This window comes from Pteropus medius, unplaced genomic scaffold (assembly GCF_902729225.1).
Source record: "Pteropus medius unplaced genomic scaffold, Ma_sr-lr_union100, whole genome shotgun sequence".
Classification (NCBI taxonomy): domain Eukaryota; kingdom Metazoa; phylum Chordata; class Mammalia; order Chiroptera; family Pteropodidae; genus Pteropus; species Pteropus medius.
Window position 1 is genome coordinate 92,259 of NW_024350319.1, and position 19,271 is coordinate 111,529.

The 19,271-nt window shown below is 40.9% G+C and overlaps 1 protein-coding gene across 3 annotated transcripts in view; it reads left to right on the forward strand.

Moving 5' to 3' along the window:
- Positions 1-10,385: 10,385 nt before the first annotated feature.
- ROR1 (receptor tyrosine kinase like orphan receptor 1) overlaps positions 10,386-19,271 on the forward strand; it is a 366,292-nt gene continuing 357,406 nt past the window's right edge. For 2 of the 3 annotated variants that reach the window (XM_039838484.1, XM_039838485.1), the window contains exon 1: positions 10,386-11,006. In XM_039838484.1, coding sequence (XP_039694418.1) covers positions 10,916-11,006 — 91 coding nt within the window. In that variant the 5' untranslated portion in view covers positions 10,386-10,915. The remainder of the gene's footprint in view (positions 11,007-19,271) is intronic. The other variant, XM_039838483.1, reaches the window with a different exon arrangement.

Genomic DNA, 19,271 nt, shown 5'->3' on the forward strand with positions numbered 1-19,271 from the left:
CACTGGACTTAAATGACACTCTTGTCTACTAAGGCCTCACTGGGTTGGCCTTACTCATTTACATTTCCAATCTTGCTACTGTGTGTGTACAAATCTACCACCCACAGCTATATGCCCTAAGCTTTGGTGATGCTATACATTTTTCATTTATTATTATATATGAGTCTTTCTCAGGAGGTTAAGAGAGTAAGCTACCCTGCAATGGACTTGTAATCAACCTGGAGATTCTGGAAGGATCACTTTAGTTAGTATCTTCACTTCTGCTATAATGGCGGAGTGTAACAATCTGAGGAAATTTTTATAGTAGTTTAAATCTGAAAGTAATGATTTGATGTAGCTCTAGGCACCTGCCTACTCCCTAAATCTTTTCTCATTTACTTTCTGCTGTAAATTAAAAAATTTTTTTTGAAGTGTAGCTATAAATCATGAAATGCACATATCTTAATATATACAGTTTGATGAGCTTTCAAAAATGTAGCTATCACCTCAATTATGATTTATGGCATTCCCATTAGTAGAGAAATTCTCTTCTTGTCCCTCTTTAGTCTATCAATGGTGGATATAGAAGGGAATGCTAACTTTTCCTCTGGAATCGACCATTAATATAACAACTAACCATAGCTGAGTTTTATCTGCTCTTGAAGTTCATAAAAATTGAATCATAGAGTAAGCAATCTTTTGCATCTTGCTTCTTCCTCCGAGCATGATATTTTTGAGATTCATCCACATTGTTGCATCCTCCAGTGGTTTGTTCTTTTTATTAAGAAGTGGTATTCCATAAAATGAATATATCACATTTTATTTATTCATTCTCCTGTCGATGGATATTTGATTTGTTTCCAGTGTTTTGCTATTATGAAAAAACTGCAATGAACATTGGAGCACAAATCTTTGTACATATATTTTTATTTTCTTTTGGGTAAATATATCAAATGAAATCATTAAATCATAAGGTAGGTACATATTTGGCTATCTAAGAAACTTTTAAAAGTTTACCACAGTGATTGTAACATTTTTCACTCTAACCAGCAATTTATCATAAACCCAATGGCTTTCCATCCTCTCAACATTTGGTGATTGAGTCTCTTTAATTTTAGCCATTCTAGTGTATATATAATGGTAGCTCATTGTGATTTTAATTAGCATTTCCCTGATGACTATAAATATTGAGCATTTTTCCATGAGTTTATTGACCATTCATTAAAGGTGTTTTTTGATGAGCAGATGCTTTTAAATTTGTTGAATTCTAATTTATCAGTTTTCTCTTTTACAAATACTGCTTTCTGTTTCTTAAGAAATTTTTGCCTAGCCCCAATTTACAATGAACTCAGATATATTTTATTCTAGGAGCTTTATAATTTTAACATTTAAGCTCTAATTCATCTCAAATTAATTTTTCTTTATGGTATAAAGTGTAGATCAAGGTTCACTTTTTTCTCAGTTGGTATAGCACCATTTGTTAAACTTTCTTTTTTTCATTGAATTACACTGGTGCCTTTGTAAAAAGAAAACAAATCAATTTTCAGTATGTATGTGAGCCTATTTCTGAACTCTTAATCTGTTCCATTAATATATTTTTCTGTCTTTATGACATATTTACAGTATCGAGTTTTTCAATCTGTGAGCATGCTATAGCTGTCTAACTATTTAGGTCTTCTTTAATTTCCCTCAAAAAAAATTTGTAGTTTTCCAGTGCAGAGGTCTTTCTATTTATTTCATTAAATTTATTCATATGTTCTTTATATGTTTTGGTGCTATTATAAATAAAATTTATTCTAAAATTTTATTTCCAATTGTTTTTTGCTAATATATAGATATATAATGATTTTTTTTTTTTTTGTATATTGGTTATGTATACTAAGACCTTGCTAAATTCACTTACCAAATTTAGTAGTAGAGTTTTGAAAATTGTTGTTAATTCTTTTTTGGTTTTCTGTCCATTGTCATGTTACCTCCAAACAAAGATAATTTTATTTCTTTTTTCCCAATATTTATGCTTTTTATTTCTCTTTGTCGCCTTATGACATTGGCAAATACCTTAATGTGATATTGAATAGAAATGGTAAGAGGGTATATCCTTGCCTCCTCTTCCACATAAGAGAAACATGTTTAATATTTTACCATTGATCATGATGTTAGCTGTAGATTTTCCTTAGATGTATTTTATCAGATTGAGGAAGTTCTCTGTTATTTCTAAATCTGTGAGATCATTCTTTTAAAATTATAAATGGGTGTTCAGTTATTTTCAAGTGCTTTTCCTTTAACTATTGAGCTCATTAGATAATTTTATCTTTAAATCTAATCAATTACATTGATTAGACTTGTGAATTATATTCTTTTAAAATGTCAAAGCAACCTTATATTATTGAGATAAACCTAACTTGGTCTCAATATATTATCCATTTTATCTTACTGAATTTAATTTGTTTATATTTTGTTAAAGTTTTGTTATCTAGTTCATTAGAAATATTGATTTGAATATTTCTTTTTTGAAATATCTTTTATCAGTTATTAAGACCATGGTAGCTTATAAAATGAGTTAGAAAGTGTTCTGTCCCCCTATATTTGTAAAAGAGTTTGGGTAATACTAGTATTATTTCTTCCTTAAACATTTAATAGAATTTGCCTGTAGAATCATCTGGGCTAGGTGTTTTCTTTGTGGAGGGATTTTAAATTCTTTCATAGGTACACAACTATTTCTGCTATCAGTTGTATTAAGTTGTGTTTTTCAAGGGACTTGTGCATTTCATCTATAACTTTTAATGTGTTGGCATGAAGTTGTTATAATAGCTCCTTATTATTTTTTACTGTCTATAGGACGAGTCAAGGAATTATCATCCTGGCAGGAATAATTAGCCCTGATCATCAGGAAGAGGATGCTGTTTCTTGAACAGTGTATAATTCTTTACTACATGGGGCATGGTCACACAGAGCCCTAGAGGTCTATGCTCTTGTATAAATATACAATATCTTTCCCTAACACAGACACTCTTCAATAACATAGGGTCTACTGGGTTATATGGGTTCAGCAGCAGGGCCACTTGCACCCCACTTGGTTCTGCTGAAAGCTCTTTCTTTATATACCTGCTGTACTGTTTGTAGGACTATTTTTGAGTATTGAGCTTCTCCTTTAGTCAATTGAGTTCTGGTCAGAAAACTGGTCCTGGCCTGCAACCTGGGTAAGGTACCATGATTTCTTTTAGGGAAGCTGCCCTCCACCTTCTCATCATCCATCCTTAATTTCTTTCGGCTAAATGATTTGAACAATTCCTTTGTTGGCTGCCCATTTATTTTGCCCCTAAGAATACTGTGTTACTGTGCCCCTAAGAATAACTCTGTGAACCAGGCTTCCCTGGCTGCTCCTCCCACCTCACTGCTCATCACAATAATTGTGTCCATGTTGCATCTTCAGTTAAGCACTTCTACCTGGCTTTTATTTTGAGATATCATCAACCATAACATTACTAACAATCCCAGTTTTATAACAACATCTCTTGCCATTAGCTCTGTCCTGCAGGATGCAGGAGTGCCACTACTGAATGTCTCAGTTATGATCGTGTCCTCCTATTATCCACTCCTGTCCTTTCCCACACCTACTTCTTGATTTCGATTCTTTCTTTCAGTATTTATCTTCATTATCTTAAATAACATATAGCTACATCTTGGTATTTTCATTTTAGTTATTATCTATTGTCTTTCCATTATGAAATATGAGCTCTCTTTCACAATCACCACTACCATCACCACCATATACTTCTCATACTCCTGCTCTCCCATCTTAAGTGAGTATAATTTTGGTTAGATTGAGTGTGTGCAATGTTATGTCTATGCAATCTATAGCTACAGCTAAACCATGTAACATATTATGTTTCTTTTTATTTTTTCACACAGCTTTTTGTATTGCATAGAATTAATTGTTTATGTTTATGTTTGTTTATTTTGCTATATGTTTATCACCAATTCACCCTCAAACGCTTCATCAAAAGCAAAATCCACTTGGGAGTCTATCAGATGATGATTTTTCTCCCAGGGTCTTCAGACGTGTTCCAATCTTGGCTAATTCTCTCTAATCAGTTATTCAGTTTTCTTCCTGGAATATGTTTTCATTATTATCTTAGAGATTCCTTTCTCCCTTCTTTTTTCCTAGATTCCACATTTATTTTTTATGGGTTTACTTTCTGAATAGCTAGTGTATATTATCTGATAGTTTCCTTAGAGAGGGTGTGTTGTAGGCTGAGTAATGGCTGTCCACGTTTTAATCCCCAAAACCTTTGGCTATGTCCCTTTACATAGCAAAAGGGCTTTAAGGATGTGATTAGGTTAAGGGTTTTGTGATGAGGAGATTATCCTAGATTATCCAAGTGGGTCTTATGTAGTCACAAAGATCCTTATAAGGAAGAAGGATATATGAAGATGGAAGCAGAGAAAGATTTGAAAATGCTACATTGACTGCTGGCTTCAAAGATGGAAGAAGGGGCCATGAGCCAAGGAATGCAGCTCTAGAAACTGGAGAAAACGTATTCTCCCCTAGATCCCCTAGGGCTGAAGGAATCAGCCCTGCTGACACCTTGACTTTAACTCAGTAAAACTGAGTTCCGACTTCCGGCCTACCAAACTAAGAGAATAAATTTGTATTGTAAGACCACCAAGTTTGTGTTAATTGTTACAGAGGCCATAGGAAACTAACACAGGATACATGGGAGATACTTTTGAGGTTTTGCATTTCAGAAGATTTTCTTCTCTCACTCTAAATGATAGTTTAGTGGAGTATAGAATTCTAAGTAGAAAATAAATTTCCTTCAGAATTTTAAAAGCATTCTCCAAGACTTTTCATTTCAAACATAATAGTTATTTTAATTTCCAGAATTATTGTTGTTTATTGCATCTTCTTCCCTTTCCCCACTCCCTGCATCCTGTTATTTCATAAAAGCAATATCTTAACTTACCTCTCTGAATGTATGAATAATAGAATGTACGTGTGTGTGCATGTGCATGTGCATATATGTGCGTATAAGCTTTCTTTTACCTAGTCTAATCCTTCTAAATTGCTTTATTATTGCTTATTTTTATCTCTCTTTTGTGAGCAGTGTGGGGCTTGCAGAGGGAGCAGCAGCTCTGTAGGTACCCCTCCAAACACCATGGTCACAGGTGGGCTGTGAGGACAGAGGAGCTGCTACTCATTTCCTCAAATGCTGTCCTTTGACTGTCAGAATGTGTCACTTTGAAGTTGATTGAGATATAACAGACATACACTAAACCGAATGTATTCAGTGTATAATTTGATGAGTATGTCGTTATTAATTTATTGCTCTTAGTTCTGAGTGTATCCTTCAATATATACTCTGTGATAAACAATGACATTTCTTTAAGTATTTCTCCTTTAAGTGAGCTTTTTCAGTAGCAGTCTCTGAAGGGACATTACAGGAGGAAGAGGCTTCTTGCAGTCTCCAGCATGGGCCACGTGGTATGGGTATGAGAACACTGGTAGAGGCTACTTTAGCACAGGTCCAGAACCTGTTCTCTCTGCCACCTTCTAACCTGGTGAAAACGGTTTTCTCAGCTTTCTCAACATGGAAACCAAAGCCCCAGTATGGATTGCATGCATCAGCAGTGGCTCAAAGGGTCACATACTGAGTAGCAGCTCCTCTGTCCCCACAGCCCACCTGTGACCGTGGTGTTTGGAGGGGTAAATACAAAGCTGCTGCTCCCTCTGCAAGCCCCACACTGCTCACATATTCTGAAGGCCTCCTATTCACACTAGTGCCCAGATTCCTACTGCATGCCTGTGCCATTAGTTTCTCTCTCTGCCTGCACTCCAGAGGGAGGGGCTGTTGCTTTCTTTAGTCTGGCCAAACCAGCAAACATCTTTGCTATCTGGTGGGATGAACCATACCTTCTCCTTTGATGTCTGAACCCCTTCTAAGTTTGTTCTTTTTGGAGTACTCTCCTCAGTCCTAGGGTACCATATTTCCTTATATCTTACGGTTACTCTTTTATCATCATTAATAATTCTTTCTATTAAACTTTTCCTATTTGCCTACTGCATGGTTTCTATCTCTTGATTGGACTCAAACTGCTACAATGAGTTTTGACATACGTATACACCTGTGAGAACATCACCACAATCAATATAATAAACATATCCGTTATTCTCATAAGTGTCCTTATGCCTGTTTGCCATCCATCCTTCTTTGGTGGTGTTTATTCAAATATTATGCCCAATTAAAAAATTTGGTTGTTTTCTTATCATCGAGTTGTAGTAACTTTTTGTATATTCTAGATGCAAGTCCCTAGTCAGATGCATGTTTTTCAAATATTATCCCCCAGTCTGTGGCTTACCTTTTTATTTTCGTAACATTGTCTTTTGAAAAGCAAAAGCTTTTAATTTTGAAGAAGTCCAATTTATCAACTTTTTTCAGTCCATGGCTTTTGTGTCTGCTTTAATAAATCTTTGCCAAACCTAAGATTACTAAGATTTTCTCCTATGTTTTCTTTTGGAAGTTTTATAGGCTATAACATCTTGGTATTAGTTTTACTAACAATTCCTTACCATTGTTGCCTATCTTGTTAGTGAACTTTTGATAATTATACTAGATTGAGGAGATGTTACACACACATACACAGACACACGCATGGCAGCTCAGTTAACTCATTTAACACTCACAACACTATCAAATAGGTACTATTAGTATCATCATCACCATTTTACATATGAGAAAATGAAGCACAGAGGGACTAAGGTAATTGTCCATGGTCACTCAGCAGAGACCAGAGGAGCTGGACACTGAGCCTAGGCAGCCATGGACCAGTGAAGCTAATGGAACAAAATACATGAAATCAAGACAATGCTAGAGATCCAGGCTATATGATCATCGAACTTATGCTCCTTTCCTACCCCATAATAGAGATTTGGAGGAAAAAAAAAATCAATTTATTGAATAGGTACCATGCCAAACAATGTGTTGAGAATTTTATATTTAAGGGATAAAGTATAATTATTTTATACTCAAAATGACTTTATGTGATTGGCTCAATTATTATATCTTTTTTTTCCTCCCAGATGAGAAGATTGTATCATAAAGAAGTTAAATAACCTGTCTTTATCACCTAGCCAGGTCTGTCTCTTGCTAGAGTTCATGGTCTTAATCACTAATAATAATAGCTAATGAATATTGGCTACTTACTGTGTGACAGGCACTGTGCTCAACCTTTTACAAGTATTAACTACTTTGATCTTCAGAACAAAGCTAGATGGTAGGTATTATGATTATGCTTCTTTACAGATGAGGAAACCGAAGTACAGAGACCCAAGTTCTTACAGCTATTAAGAGCAAGGCCAGGATTTGAATTTATTAAATCTGGCTCCTGAGCTCCTCCTCAGTTGTAATCATCATGTTACCTAATTTCTCCAAGAAGAATAATGAATGGCTGTATTTGTTGGGTAAATCAAATGAATGACCCAAATGAGTCTCTCTCTCTCTCCAATAACTTTGAAATGTAAGATAACTTTTTCTATGTTCTCCTTGACACCTGACTTCACTGATTTGTCACTATCCTGTTCCTTCTCCACTTTGCCACTATGACTTACCTGTGGCCGTGCTGGTGGGAGAGGCCAGTGGAAATCAGACCTGAGCCTCCCTAGACAGCAAGGAGCCTCAGTGTGGTAGAGGCCTAGATGCAGAGCTCAGTGAAGAAACCAGGCCCCTTTGAAGAGAGTGGCTTCCTCTTGGATTCTCTAATCTGTTTCTATCAATTACTGGCTTGGTTAAGGGAGAGGGCAGGACCATAAGAGGCCTGAAAAAGGAACACTTTAATTGCTCGGAACTTTTCACACATCCCACCACTTGGGTGTGACACAGTAGTGTATAGTGCAGAAAGAGATTTGACTTGGCTTGAGTCCTAACTTTTGGCCTTAAAGTTTTTGCTTTGGAGAAGTTTCTTAACCTCACTTCACTTTAGTTTCTTCTTCTGTCAAAAATGGAGACAAGACTAACATCATAGGAATTTTGATGGTCTAAGTAAGCTCACGTATGTAGATAATAATATAATGATGTCTAACACTTATTAAGCGCCTACTCTGTGACAGATACTCATAAAAGTACTTTATATGAGTTAACTCATTTAACACAATAGTATCAAAGAGGTACTATTATTATCATCATCACCATTTTACAGATGAGAAACTGAAGCACAGAGGGACTAAAGTATTTGTTTACAGTCACTCAAAAGAGACCACAGAGGCTGGACTGTGAGCCCAGGTGGACTGATCCTAAGCCTAGGCTCCTAAACACTGGCATTTACTAAACTTGCATAAATATTTCCTTAGTCTTTTGCTGTTGTTGTTAAACAGGAAGAGCCTTTTCTAACCTGTCTTTTGGGAACCAGTGTGTTATAGCTAAACTTAAAGGCATCTGGGATGACTGAGGGAGTGCTCACCCATGTCTTGACTGGTTGATGTAGGTTCCAGTTCTGGCTCTGGTCAGCTATGTAACCTTGGGCAAGGAATTTTCACCTCCCTGAGTTCCATGTTTCTCTTCTATAAAATGTTGGGGGGCGGGGGGTATTCTAGTTAATTTCCAAGGCCCTTTCCAGCTGTCACATTCCTCATGTCTATGATTCTGTGATTAAGTTCCTGGAAGGTTTAAGTACTGATAAAAGTGCCATTAAGTTCTATATATTCAGCCCTGACAGCCATCTGTTACCTAAGATACCTGGGGTGGGGGTTGGGGCCAGGGTGGGTAGAAGGGAAAGCCTCCTTGTTTGGCAATTGTGCATTGTAGTGTAGACGATGGAAGACTGTTCAGCAATGTGCAGTGTCAGTGAATTTTCTCTGATTTCTGGACCATGGTATATTGTGGCCGACTATCAAAGACAGGTTTCCAACAAGAGAACCTTGTGCATTAAGTTCCTCAGGCGAGTGACTGGAGATAATTGAGACAGAATTGAATAGATCTCAGGCAGAAAAACTTGAGGATACACTTATTTGGGAGATGAACTGGTTGACCCAAGGCCTCTCTGTCTATCATTCCTTGACCTCAGGTCAGAGTGATAGGAAGAGGGAAAGCTACCAAAGCAGCTAGGGACGCTCCTGCCCTGAAGTCTTAGAGAAGAATAAATGACTGTTTGTCCCATATGAGTTAGTCATTCACCTGCCTGAAGGCAGAGGACTGTGAGTCTGTGACCTGCTGGGATATATTTTGGGCTACAAACTCCTTGCCTTCAAAGAGGTGATGGCTCATTATAAAATCCTAAAACTGGGTTCTTAGAGGGTATTACTGCAGTAACAGCCAAAACCACTGACTGAGGCTTGTTATATGCCAGGCTCTGGCCTAGAACTTTCAGCACCATCACGGTGAAGAGACTGAGTCGACTTGGCCACCCATTGTCTGTATGACTGGGCAAATCACTTACTCTCTTTTCATGTCAATTTCTAAAACTGTAATATGGGGATAATCTATGTAAAAGTGCAGGTGGTATACAATTTTAATGACTTTTAAAAAGTGTCAATGGAAAATTTATGCGCAGAGGTACACAAAGCATTAGGCAAACTGAAGGTAGTCAATAAGCCATCCATAGATTGTAAGCTTCTCAGTGTTCCTCTAGGGCAAGACTGAGTGGTGTCTCTATTATTCTCCCATAGTCAGATCCTAGAGCAGGGCCTGGAACACAGCAAGTACTCAACACTTTATATGATCAAGGGCCCTCTCTGCAGGAAAAGTCAAACTGCCATGAGTATTTATGCATCACAAAATTTGTAAAGCTAAACCAGGACAAAAAGACAAAAATATACTGTTAGTAGGAGTCTTTAATGTCCGTCTTGGCCCTGGCAGAGCAGGTAGACAGAAAAATATGCCAAAATATAGAAGGCCTAAAAAGCATAATAAATCTAAAGAAGAGCAAATCGAGATAGTCATCTATCTTCACATTCTGAACACAGAAAAACACCTTATTTCAAGAGAATATTGGGACATTGATAAAAACTGACCATAGAGAAATCCTCAATAAATCTCCAAAGGGAAGCAGAATAGATGACATGGATTTCAAGGCAATGAAACTAGAAATTAAAGATAAAATGGAAAAACATAAATCACTTGAGTCAAAGAGGAAATCAAAAAGGAAATTGTATGATATCAGTAAATATTCAATTACCCGGGATCGCACAGCTGACAGTGGCAGAACTGAGACTGCTATAATCTGAGTCTCCTAACTAAGCCATTCAGCCACGAACAAGAGCCTGGCACGTACAAGTCTCTCCGAGCCTTGATTTTCCCTTCTGTCAAATGGCCTCGAGGGCTCCTAGAGCTCAGGTCCCGCCGCAGGTTTAAGGTGTAGTGGGGGAGGGGAGTTGGGCCTGCGAGAGGCGCGGAAGCGACAACTTTCTGGGATGTCAGAGGGTGTGGGTGTTGAGAGGTAGCAGCAGAGGGCGCTGGGTCGCCGGCCTGGGCGGGTGTCTGCCATTGGTCGGGGCTCCGGCGCCCGGCTGGAGAGTTGGTGGAAAGTGACAAGTTGAGGGAGGCTGAGAGCAAGAGAGGGAGCGCGAGGAGCGGGAGGAGCCGCCGCAGCGCTACAGAGGGAGCCCCAGACGACAGCCCGCGGGCGCAGGGCACGCTCTTCTGAGTTGGAGCTGGGGAGACTCGCCTTCCTCCAGTGCGACACGGACAGCCCAAGATTGACTGGCCGGCCGGGGCGAGTCTGAAGCCGGAGGGCTAGGGAGAGACCGCGCTTACGGGGTCCCGAGGCGGCCGGAAGAAGGCGAGGGAGCAGGTTAGAGGGACAAAGAACTTTGCCGACGCCCCCGGGATCCTGCGAGGAGAGAGGCCGGGACGAGGTGGCCGGGACCCCGGGCAGAGCCCGTGGATGTTCTGCGTGCGGCCTGGGAGCCGCCGCCGCCGCCGCCGCCGCCGTGGAAGGAGGAATGCACCGGCCGCGCCGCCGCGGGGCGCACCCGCAGCTGCTGGCGCTGCTGGCCGCGCTGCTGCTGGCGGCGCGCGGGGCCGCTGCCCAAGGTAAGAGGCGCGTCCGCCGGCTCCGAGCCCACCCAGCCCTCGGCCACCCTTCTTTCGGTTAGCCCAGAGCTGGGCAGACAGGAAGCGCTGTGCAGGGGTCTGGGGGCGGCCGTGACCTGTCGGGGGTCTAGTAAACGTGCTGCGGATGCTGGGGGAGGCAGGCGGGGATTTGCCCTGGAGCCCCACTGCGGGCCCGGGGTGCGCCCGGGCGCTCCTTCCTCCGCGCCCAGAGGCAGTTGTCAGCGCTGACAGCGTGGCGGGGTTGGGGGTCGTGGGGCAATGGGGCACTTCTGTGCTGTCGTACCCGCATCTCTCGCTGGAGCCTTATCGCGCCCCAACGGGTGTTCGGGCAAGTCTCTATAGTCCCCGAATAGCAGCCGTCCCGGAAGGCACGGTCCAGGAGGGAGTTTGTATTTTCAGTAGTGCCTGCGAGAGCCCAGCGTGTCCGCAGACCGGCCCAAACAAAAGCCCTGTCCTCCTGGGGCTCGGGCGGCCTCGCCCCTCCACCTCCCCCGGCTCTCCAGCCTTCTGGAGGGTCACGATGGAGGCCACAACGTGTGCGCTGCCGCCGCCGCCACTTTGTGCAAAATGTGCTGTCAGAGGCGGCCTGCTGCTCCAAAGTGCTTTGAGTGTGCACGTGTGTGTGTGTGTGTGTGTGAGTGTGTGTGACAAACAAGGGAGGAAAAGCCATCTAATGCATACTTGATTTTGGTAATCTCCAAAGACAATTGCAACAGTTAGAGAAAGACTCCACCGAAAGCCCGAGCGTCTTAGTTCGCTGCGGGAAGCTCGGATCCTTGCTGCGTCGAAGCCCGTACACAATGAGAGGGAAGAGTCCGGCTGCGCCTGTGGAGACAACCGATTCATTCTTTAGAGGTTGGAGGGGGAAAGTTGATTAAAGTCTCCAGGGTCTTGGGCCTCACTTTTAACATGTATCCCTTGAAGGGGTGCCGGAGCCCCTGGATTCTTTCCTCTCCCACTCCCAGCCGAAACCTGTGCGGATAAATAGGTCTCTGCTCTTTTATCATGCATCTTTCATTTTTAACTTAGTGCTGTGCTTAGGAAAAGAAAAGTCCCTGGGTTATTTAGCAGTTGAAGGGAAAAGATCTATTCTCTGCATAGACTGACTACAGAATTAGTTTTTACTAATACCTAATAATTCTCGTGGTAGAAAATACACACTGGAAGGAAGTTGTGTGTGCATTTTGATTTCTTAGAGATGATTTTGGGGAATTGGGAACCACATTTTCTGCGGATGATTCTGAAACTGATCCTGTATTGAGATTATGCTAATCTGGAGGATCCTAGGGTAAATACAACTCCTAATTGTAATTAAGATGTACAACAGCTGGGAGTGTACCTTCCTGGTGAAAAATCCTAATGAAATGTAAACAGCTTGATCACATGGAAGTTTGCTTCGGTGATGCCAAACATCTGGTCCCATGCCACAACACCTGGGTGAAAAGTAAAAAAATGGGCCATGCTGCCTAAAGAACGTAAACATCCTTCTGATGTCAGGTTGCCCAGAAAATTGAGGTGGAGATGACCAGGTGATTCTAGCTAAGGTAGGACCCCTAGCTTGGGGCCTTGATTAATCCAGTTACATCCTCTGTCCACTCCTTTACTTCTGCAAAGCCTTTCAACAATGGTTGCTTTTAGATCATGGGGTTGAGGCCTCGTGGGGTAGGGAACACACCTTTCTTTGGTCAGCTGCTGTTAAATAAATGTACAAGTAATGATTTTGCTGAGGTTAAGACAATTTTGTTAGCAGTCTGTTTTAACTGTCTACAGGCTTTAAAATTTTTTTGGTTATTGCATATTCCAAACTCTCCAATAAAGAGCTAGAAGTTTTTATTATTGTCTTATTTGTTGTCTTATACATTTCTTTCCATTTCCATGCACTTTTGACATTTTTTCCTCTGAGAACAAAGCTTCTAGTGGAACTCAGATTTACTTTCTTGTCTTATCCAAGATTCTTAAGGTAATTCAGCCAGTGGCTCAGATAATCAGCTTAAAGGAGAGATACTGTTTCATTTATTGAGTAAAAAAAAAATAATAAGCTCAGCATTTCTTCCATCACTTTGCTATTTTATTAGCCAGGAGGAGCAAACCTTTAAATTTATTTTTTTCTGGTCTGTTCATCGTTGATCTCTCCTACCTCCTACTTACCCAGAGCTAAACCTCTCTAGGAAGCTGAAGCCCTTTTACTACACCTGGAACTAGGAGCCTTTGGATCTGGCCTTTCTCAGAATCTTGTAGGTTCTGTGGTTTGGTTACTTGGAGTCAGAGGGAGGTGGTCTGCTACTGTGTTTGCTGTCGTTTGTAACCCTTCCAATGCCATTTTAATAGGTGTCTGTCCTGTCTACCTTTAGAATAGGAGTCTCTTAAGGGCAATAAGACTGTCAGCTTTCCCAGTGAAAACACTGAAGGCCACGTTAGCCAGCCCCAACTTTATTGGAGACTCTGGAAAACCCTCCCTAGACAGAGCTACACAGAGACCCAATAGACAAAGGGCATGTTCAAAATGGGTCTGACAGTGTGTGAGAAATACTTCATTTCCAATATTGCTTCAGCATACTTGCTAGGCAGTTTGTGACTGATGCCTTGGATTATCTTTCTGATATTTAGTTAGAAGTCCTTTTAAAAACTCAACTATAGTCTATTTTTCTCTCTCCAGCTCCTGCATGGTGAGCATAGGCCTCAAATTAGACTCAAAAGTTTCTAAATAGTGTGTCACTTGCATCCATTAATATCCAATTTGACTGTGGTTTGATGGTGACCACATACCCCATTTCAAATATTTTTGAAAATTTTACATAGTATCCTATGGAGAAGGGAACACTTTTATATGTATGTTAATGTAAATGTCTATCTACATATAAATGGCATATGTGTACATACATATACAGTAAGTGGTCCATAGATTTTTGTTGAATGATTAGAGGATAACTTTTTTGGTCATATGTAAAATCGTGGTATTATTTCCTTAGTAAAAATGCAACATGGCATATTTTCAAGGATTTTTCCTTTTCTTGCCCTATCTTCTAATATGAAGGGAGTGCAGTAGAATTTAACAGTAGAGCTTAATGGTTATGAGCACAGGCATTGGAGTTTAGCAGACGTAGGTTCAAATCTCTGCCACATATTGGATATGTCAATTAGTTTTTCTGAGCCTTACTGTAGTGTTATGAGTTTTATGTGAAACCATGTGTGTCCGTACTGAAGAAGAGCACCCAGCCTAGAGGGTCTTCACTTGGGGTACCTGAAATTGAGGTTATGCGGATCCCCAGAAATAACATACAAAATTTTATGTGCATTTTTGTGGTTGTAAGTTTCTAGCTATAATCTGATTTTCTGAGAAAATTGCAACCCTAAAAGATAGGAACCATTGATTTGGAGTATTTGATGCCTGGGGCAATGAGTTCCCTTCCTGGGTATATTGTGAGGAATTTTAGGTGGTTCCTGGGCATTAGCCCAGATCTATACAATCTGTGGGACCTCTACTTCTCCTCACTTTCCAGTTTCCCTCCTACCAGACCAGCTGTTATTGAGCCTGGAAAAAGCTGAAGAATGGTGCCAAGTACTTTGATCTTAATAAGAATGTATTTCCCTGAACCCAGGCATTCTGAGATGACTCTGTTAGTACAATTTATTTAACAAACACTTGTATAATCCTTACAATGGGCCAGTCACCCTTCTTAGCATTTTGCAAGTACTAACTTACTGAATCCTCCTAAGAGCCCTATGAGGGAGATGACATAATATCTCATTTTAATTTAGGCACAGAGTTTTAGTTACTTTCTTAAGGTCATACAGCTAGGAAATGGCATTGCTGGGCTTGCCAACCCTAGATGATCTCTCTTGGGCCAAATGTGCCATTTCCCTTGGTTTTCCAAGAGCAGCAAAAGGATGTTTTCTTAGCCATATCTAGGGGTTATAAGAAAAGATTAGAGAGCCAATTTCAGTTTTCCTTCCTGTGCTGGAGTTCCCTGCGCCTGTCTTACTGCAATTCGGAGATAGGCAGAAGGGCCTCCGATGGTCTACACTTCTGATCGGGAGGAATTACATTGTTGTAATGAACTGCAATGTTGATGAGGTTTGAGGAGTGTGTCTGGCAGTGTCTTCCAACCAGCGATGAGATATAGTTTGATGAAGTGCCTTTGTATTTGCATCTTGGTTGTGGACTGAGCAGGGGTGATTTATTGGAGTGCTCTCTACTGGGAGAGCTGGCTTACTAGCTCCGAAGTCCCGATGTGGACCAGACCCTGGCAAATCCAGCCCCAGCTGGGAAACTCTGAAGTCTCCGAGGCCTCTTTCTCAAATAGGAGGGCCTCAGCCTGGCCTTACCTACTTCCCAAGGGGTGACAGGAGAGACTGTTCTGCAGACACATGAAGAGAAAGGAATAGTTTTCCATGACTCTGAGAGAGTTCTCTGGAGTTGAGGGGGAGGGGATGGTGGGAGTGGTGGGGGGAACTCTTCTAAATCCTTAACTAAATGCAGCTGCTTGTTACACGGAGCCTGACTCGCATGCCAGGAATATCTAAAAAGCTAACGAATACAAAATAAAAATAAACAGCAGTAAAAAGGCTCTCTCTTTGTTGCAGTAAGCTGGGTTGGGGTTTTCAGTTTGTTTAGGAATGGGATAATTATGGCATCCACTTTATTTTGGTAAGGCAGTGAAACGTGGATTGATGTTATTGTCATTGGGATGCTACCACCACCTGAACTTTCTCCTTCACACCTCCCCACTTGGAAAGCCCAGGCATGGACATCCACAGGGCCCGAGTCTCAGACTGTTGCCCCTGCGTGAATTACACTGGAATAAGGCAGATAATTTAATGGGATAATCTTGGCAGGGCCAGCAGATTTCACACCCCATCTCTCACTAATAGAAAGACAGTAGAAGGCTACAACATCCTCAGATGAAAAGGTTGTATAAAAAGGCTCTGCTTAACAGTAACTGTCTGTCCATAAATAAGGTTCTGTAGAGTTTTGATCCCAAAGCTGTTATTAAATACTGATAAGCCAAGCCTTGTAATGTTTGGCCTCCTTACATTTCCTTTTTTTCCCCTTCTCTCCATAGAATCATAGATTTTTTTTTTTTTTAAGAGGGGAAAGGGACCTAAAGAACAACCAGTCCAAACTGTTTATTTTCTCAAATATTTCTATACAGAAAGAACCTTCTTTTATAGCCATTTAAAGAGGCAGTGTCGAGTAACAGAAATGGAATGGGATTTGAACCCTATAGACTAGGGTTTGAATTGGGGCTTTGCTGCTTACTGGCTGTGTGACCTTGGGCAAAGTTCTTTGACTTTCTGAGCCTCAGTTTCCTTCTCTACAAAATGGGGATAACAGCGATATCTGACTTAGAGAGTTTTTGTGATAATTAAAAGAGTTAATGGACATAAAGAACCTAACACAGCACCATGGGCCTCATAAACATACAGCATGTTAGCTACTATCATTATCAGGGGCTTGCTGGAAAAATCAGAAAACTCGGCTCCAAAACATTGATCATTATACTGTGAGCTATGAACCAAGACTCAGCGGCAATTTTGACAATATTTTCAGATTCTTAAGTGTTTCGATTTACAGGGAGCATATAGACCCAGCATCTAGATCTGAAGAGTACCCAGGCCAGTGCTGGGGACCTGGACGGGAAGGGATTCGGCAGTGCACTTTTGCAAAGCCTTCAAACAAAGGCTTTTTTCAGAACAGCGAGCTCTTTGGGGAAGAGCAACCCCTCCCTGGTGCTTGGTGTAATTCCAGAATCCTGCAATGGGGAATGTTACATTTCAGGGACCTCCACTTGTAATCTGACCGTTTTTAGTTCCAATATCCAAATAATCTTGCTGAGCACAACTTGAAAGGGAAGGATAATGGCCGGAGGAAGGAATCCTGAGGTGCTCTGTTAGCCATTTAAAATTTCTGAGTACAAAAAAAAAAAAAAAGTTCATGTTACCCAAAGAGAGCAGAGTAATGAAGTAAGTGGGAAGGGGCAGGGGAGATAAAAAGAGTTTCCAAAGACCGAAGCAGGGTTTGTGTTTTTTTATTTTTGTATTTCAACAGTAAAGCTTGTCATTCAATGCATTTTAACTATCCTTATTATATATTTATTATATGCAAGATACGGCATTAGTGACCAGAAATAAAACATTATCCCTGCCCTCAAGGAGAGACTGAAGAGGGACATTCTTACTTTTTAAAGAACCTACTATGTGCCAAGTATAGTTCTTTATAGATATTAGGCTTATATTTTTTCCAGCAGCCCTTTGAGGTTGGGATTCCGATCCCATTTTACAGGTAAGGAAATCGAGGCTTAGGGGAGTAAATATCTTGGCCAACCTCACACAACTATTAAGTTGGGATTTGGCATTTGAACTCAGGTATTTTGACTCCCAAGTATATGCTACTTCCACTGTCCTTGAAGTGTAATCGGGGATACTGGATGAACAGACATTTACTTCCACGGGCCAACTAGTGGTTCTACAAATGAATTATAGGAAAGGGTTGTGAAAAAGGGCTATGGGAACACAGGGGGAGCAGACATGAATTCTCACTCAGGTTACTGGAGGGCCAGAGAGAGAACATTAGTGTCCTTCACAGGCTTGTTGTGAGGATGCAATGAAATAAGGTGTGGAAAATGCTCAGCACTGTCCACACACATAGTAGGTGTTCAGTGAGTGTTCTGCTGTATAGTTATGTAGCCAGAGAGAGGCCTGGTCAGGATTTATTTGCCTTCAAAGCCCTGTGCTCTTAAGTGTTCTACTGTGCTCCTTTTCAACAGACATGTGCTTGTTGGAGAAGTGGCTATGCAGTATCCAAATGGAAGGGAAGACACCAAAACGGTTTCTCTGGTATTTTCCCCACCTGCCCTAATCCAGATTTTTGGACACAGCTCAGCTTTGGGTGGGGGAGGAAATTTGCGCAGGTGCGAATTTGGAGAGAATCACAGTGCCTAATTATAAACTGTAACATTATTGGAACTCTAGCCAGAATCTACCGTGTTCCCCATTAAGTGATCATACATTTTTTCTGCACTTACTGTGAGCCAGATATTTTCTAGTTGCTGGAGATATAAAGGTGAATAAGGCTAGGTCCTTGATTTGGAGGCTTTTTTACTTGGCAGGTTTATGGTAGAGATTGCTAGCTGATCACCATATCTGTTTCCATCTCTTCCTGGGCACATGGCTAGATTGCATTTCCCAGTTCCCTTACAGTTAGTGAGACCATTTGACTAAATATTATCCAATGGAATAAGACTGGAAGCAATGAGTGCCACTTGTAGGCTTAATCCATAAAATATTTTCTAGGTAGGAGTGCTATAGTTCTGAACATGGTAACCCTAAAAATCGTTTTGAAGATATGTGGGCAAGATGGAAACAATCTGGAACTCTCCCTTAATCACTGCATAGTGGAAGCCACCTGCCAGTCTACAATCATTTAGGTTTTATGTGAGTAAGAAATATACTTCTGTTGTAATTAAGGCTAAGATTTTGGAGTCTATCAGTTACAGCTGCTTTTGTTACCTTAACTAACATTATTTATACAATGAATATTATATATATGTTATATAAAATACAGTAGGAAATAGAGTGCATTACATTAATAAGGTGAATATTGTTTTGGGAAATGTTAGCCTCAGTTCTGTATATGTCGGTTTGTGTTATTATTGGACTTTCATGATCAAAGTTTGAAAGTCACTGATCTGATGGAGACAGACAAGTCAACAGCTCCGTACAATGGAGTGTGGTAGTTATGACAATAACTAGTTAAGTCCCAGTGCTATGGAAGGAGAGTCAGTTAAGGAAGTGCCTAGAATATAGAGATGGCAAGCAGGGTTCATTATTCTAGTCGGCTGGTATTCCTGAGATGCACTGTGGAGAAGGATTCTGGGGTTCTTTCAGGGTCCTTGGGAAGGAATGCTGTGATCCGATAGCGGAATCTGCTTTGGGTTTGAGGAGGAGGAATAGATGCTCAGATTAGTTTGCATCTGACACTTCACGTGGAGTCTGGGTTCCTTCCAGGGAATTAACCCCCTTTCCAATATTTGGCCCACATATAGTGTCTCTAGCACCAGGCTAAGCACTGTGGGGCATCTAGAAGAGCTATGACTAGCCCTTGGGGAATTTACCTTTTAGGGGCAATAAAATAGGCACTTGTATAATAATTATACAGCCAGTGAGTACAGAGTTAGCAATTATGGATGCAGAATGCTGAGTTGGGAGAGGTCTTTTGGGAGGAAGTGTGGGATATGATGCAGG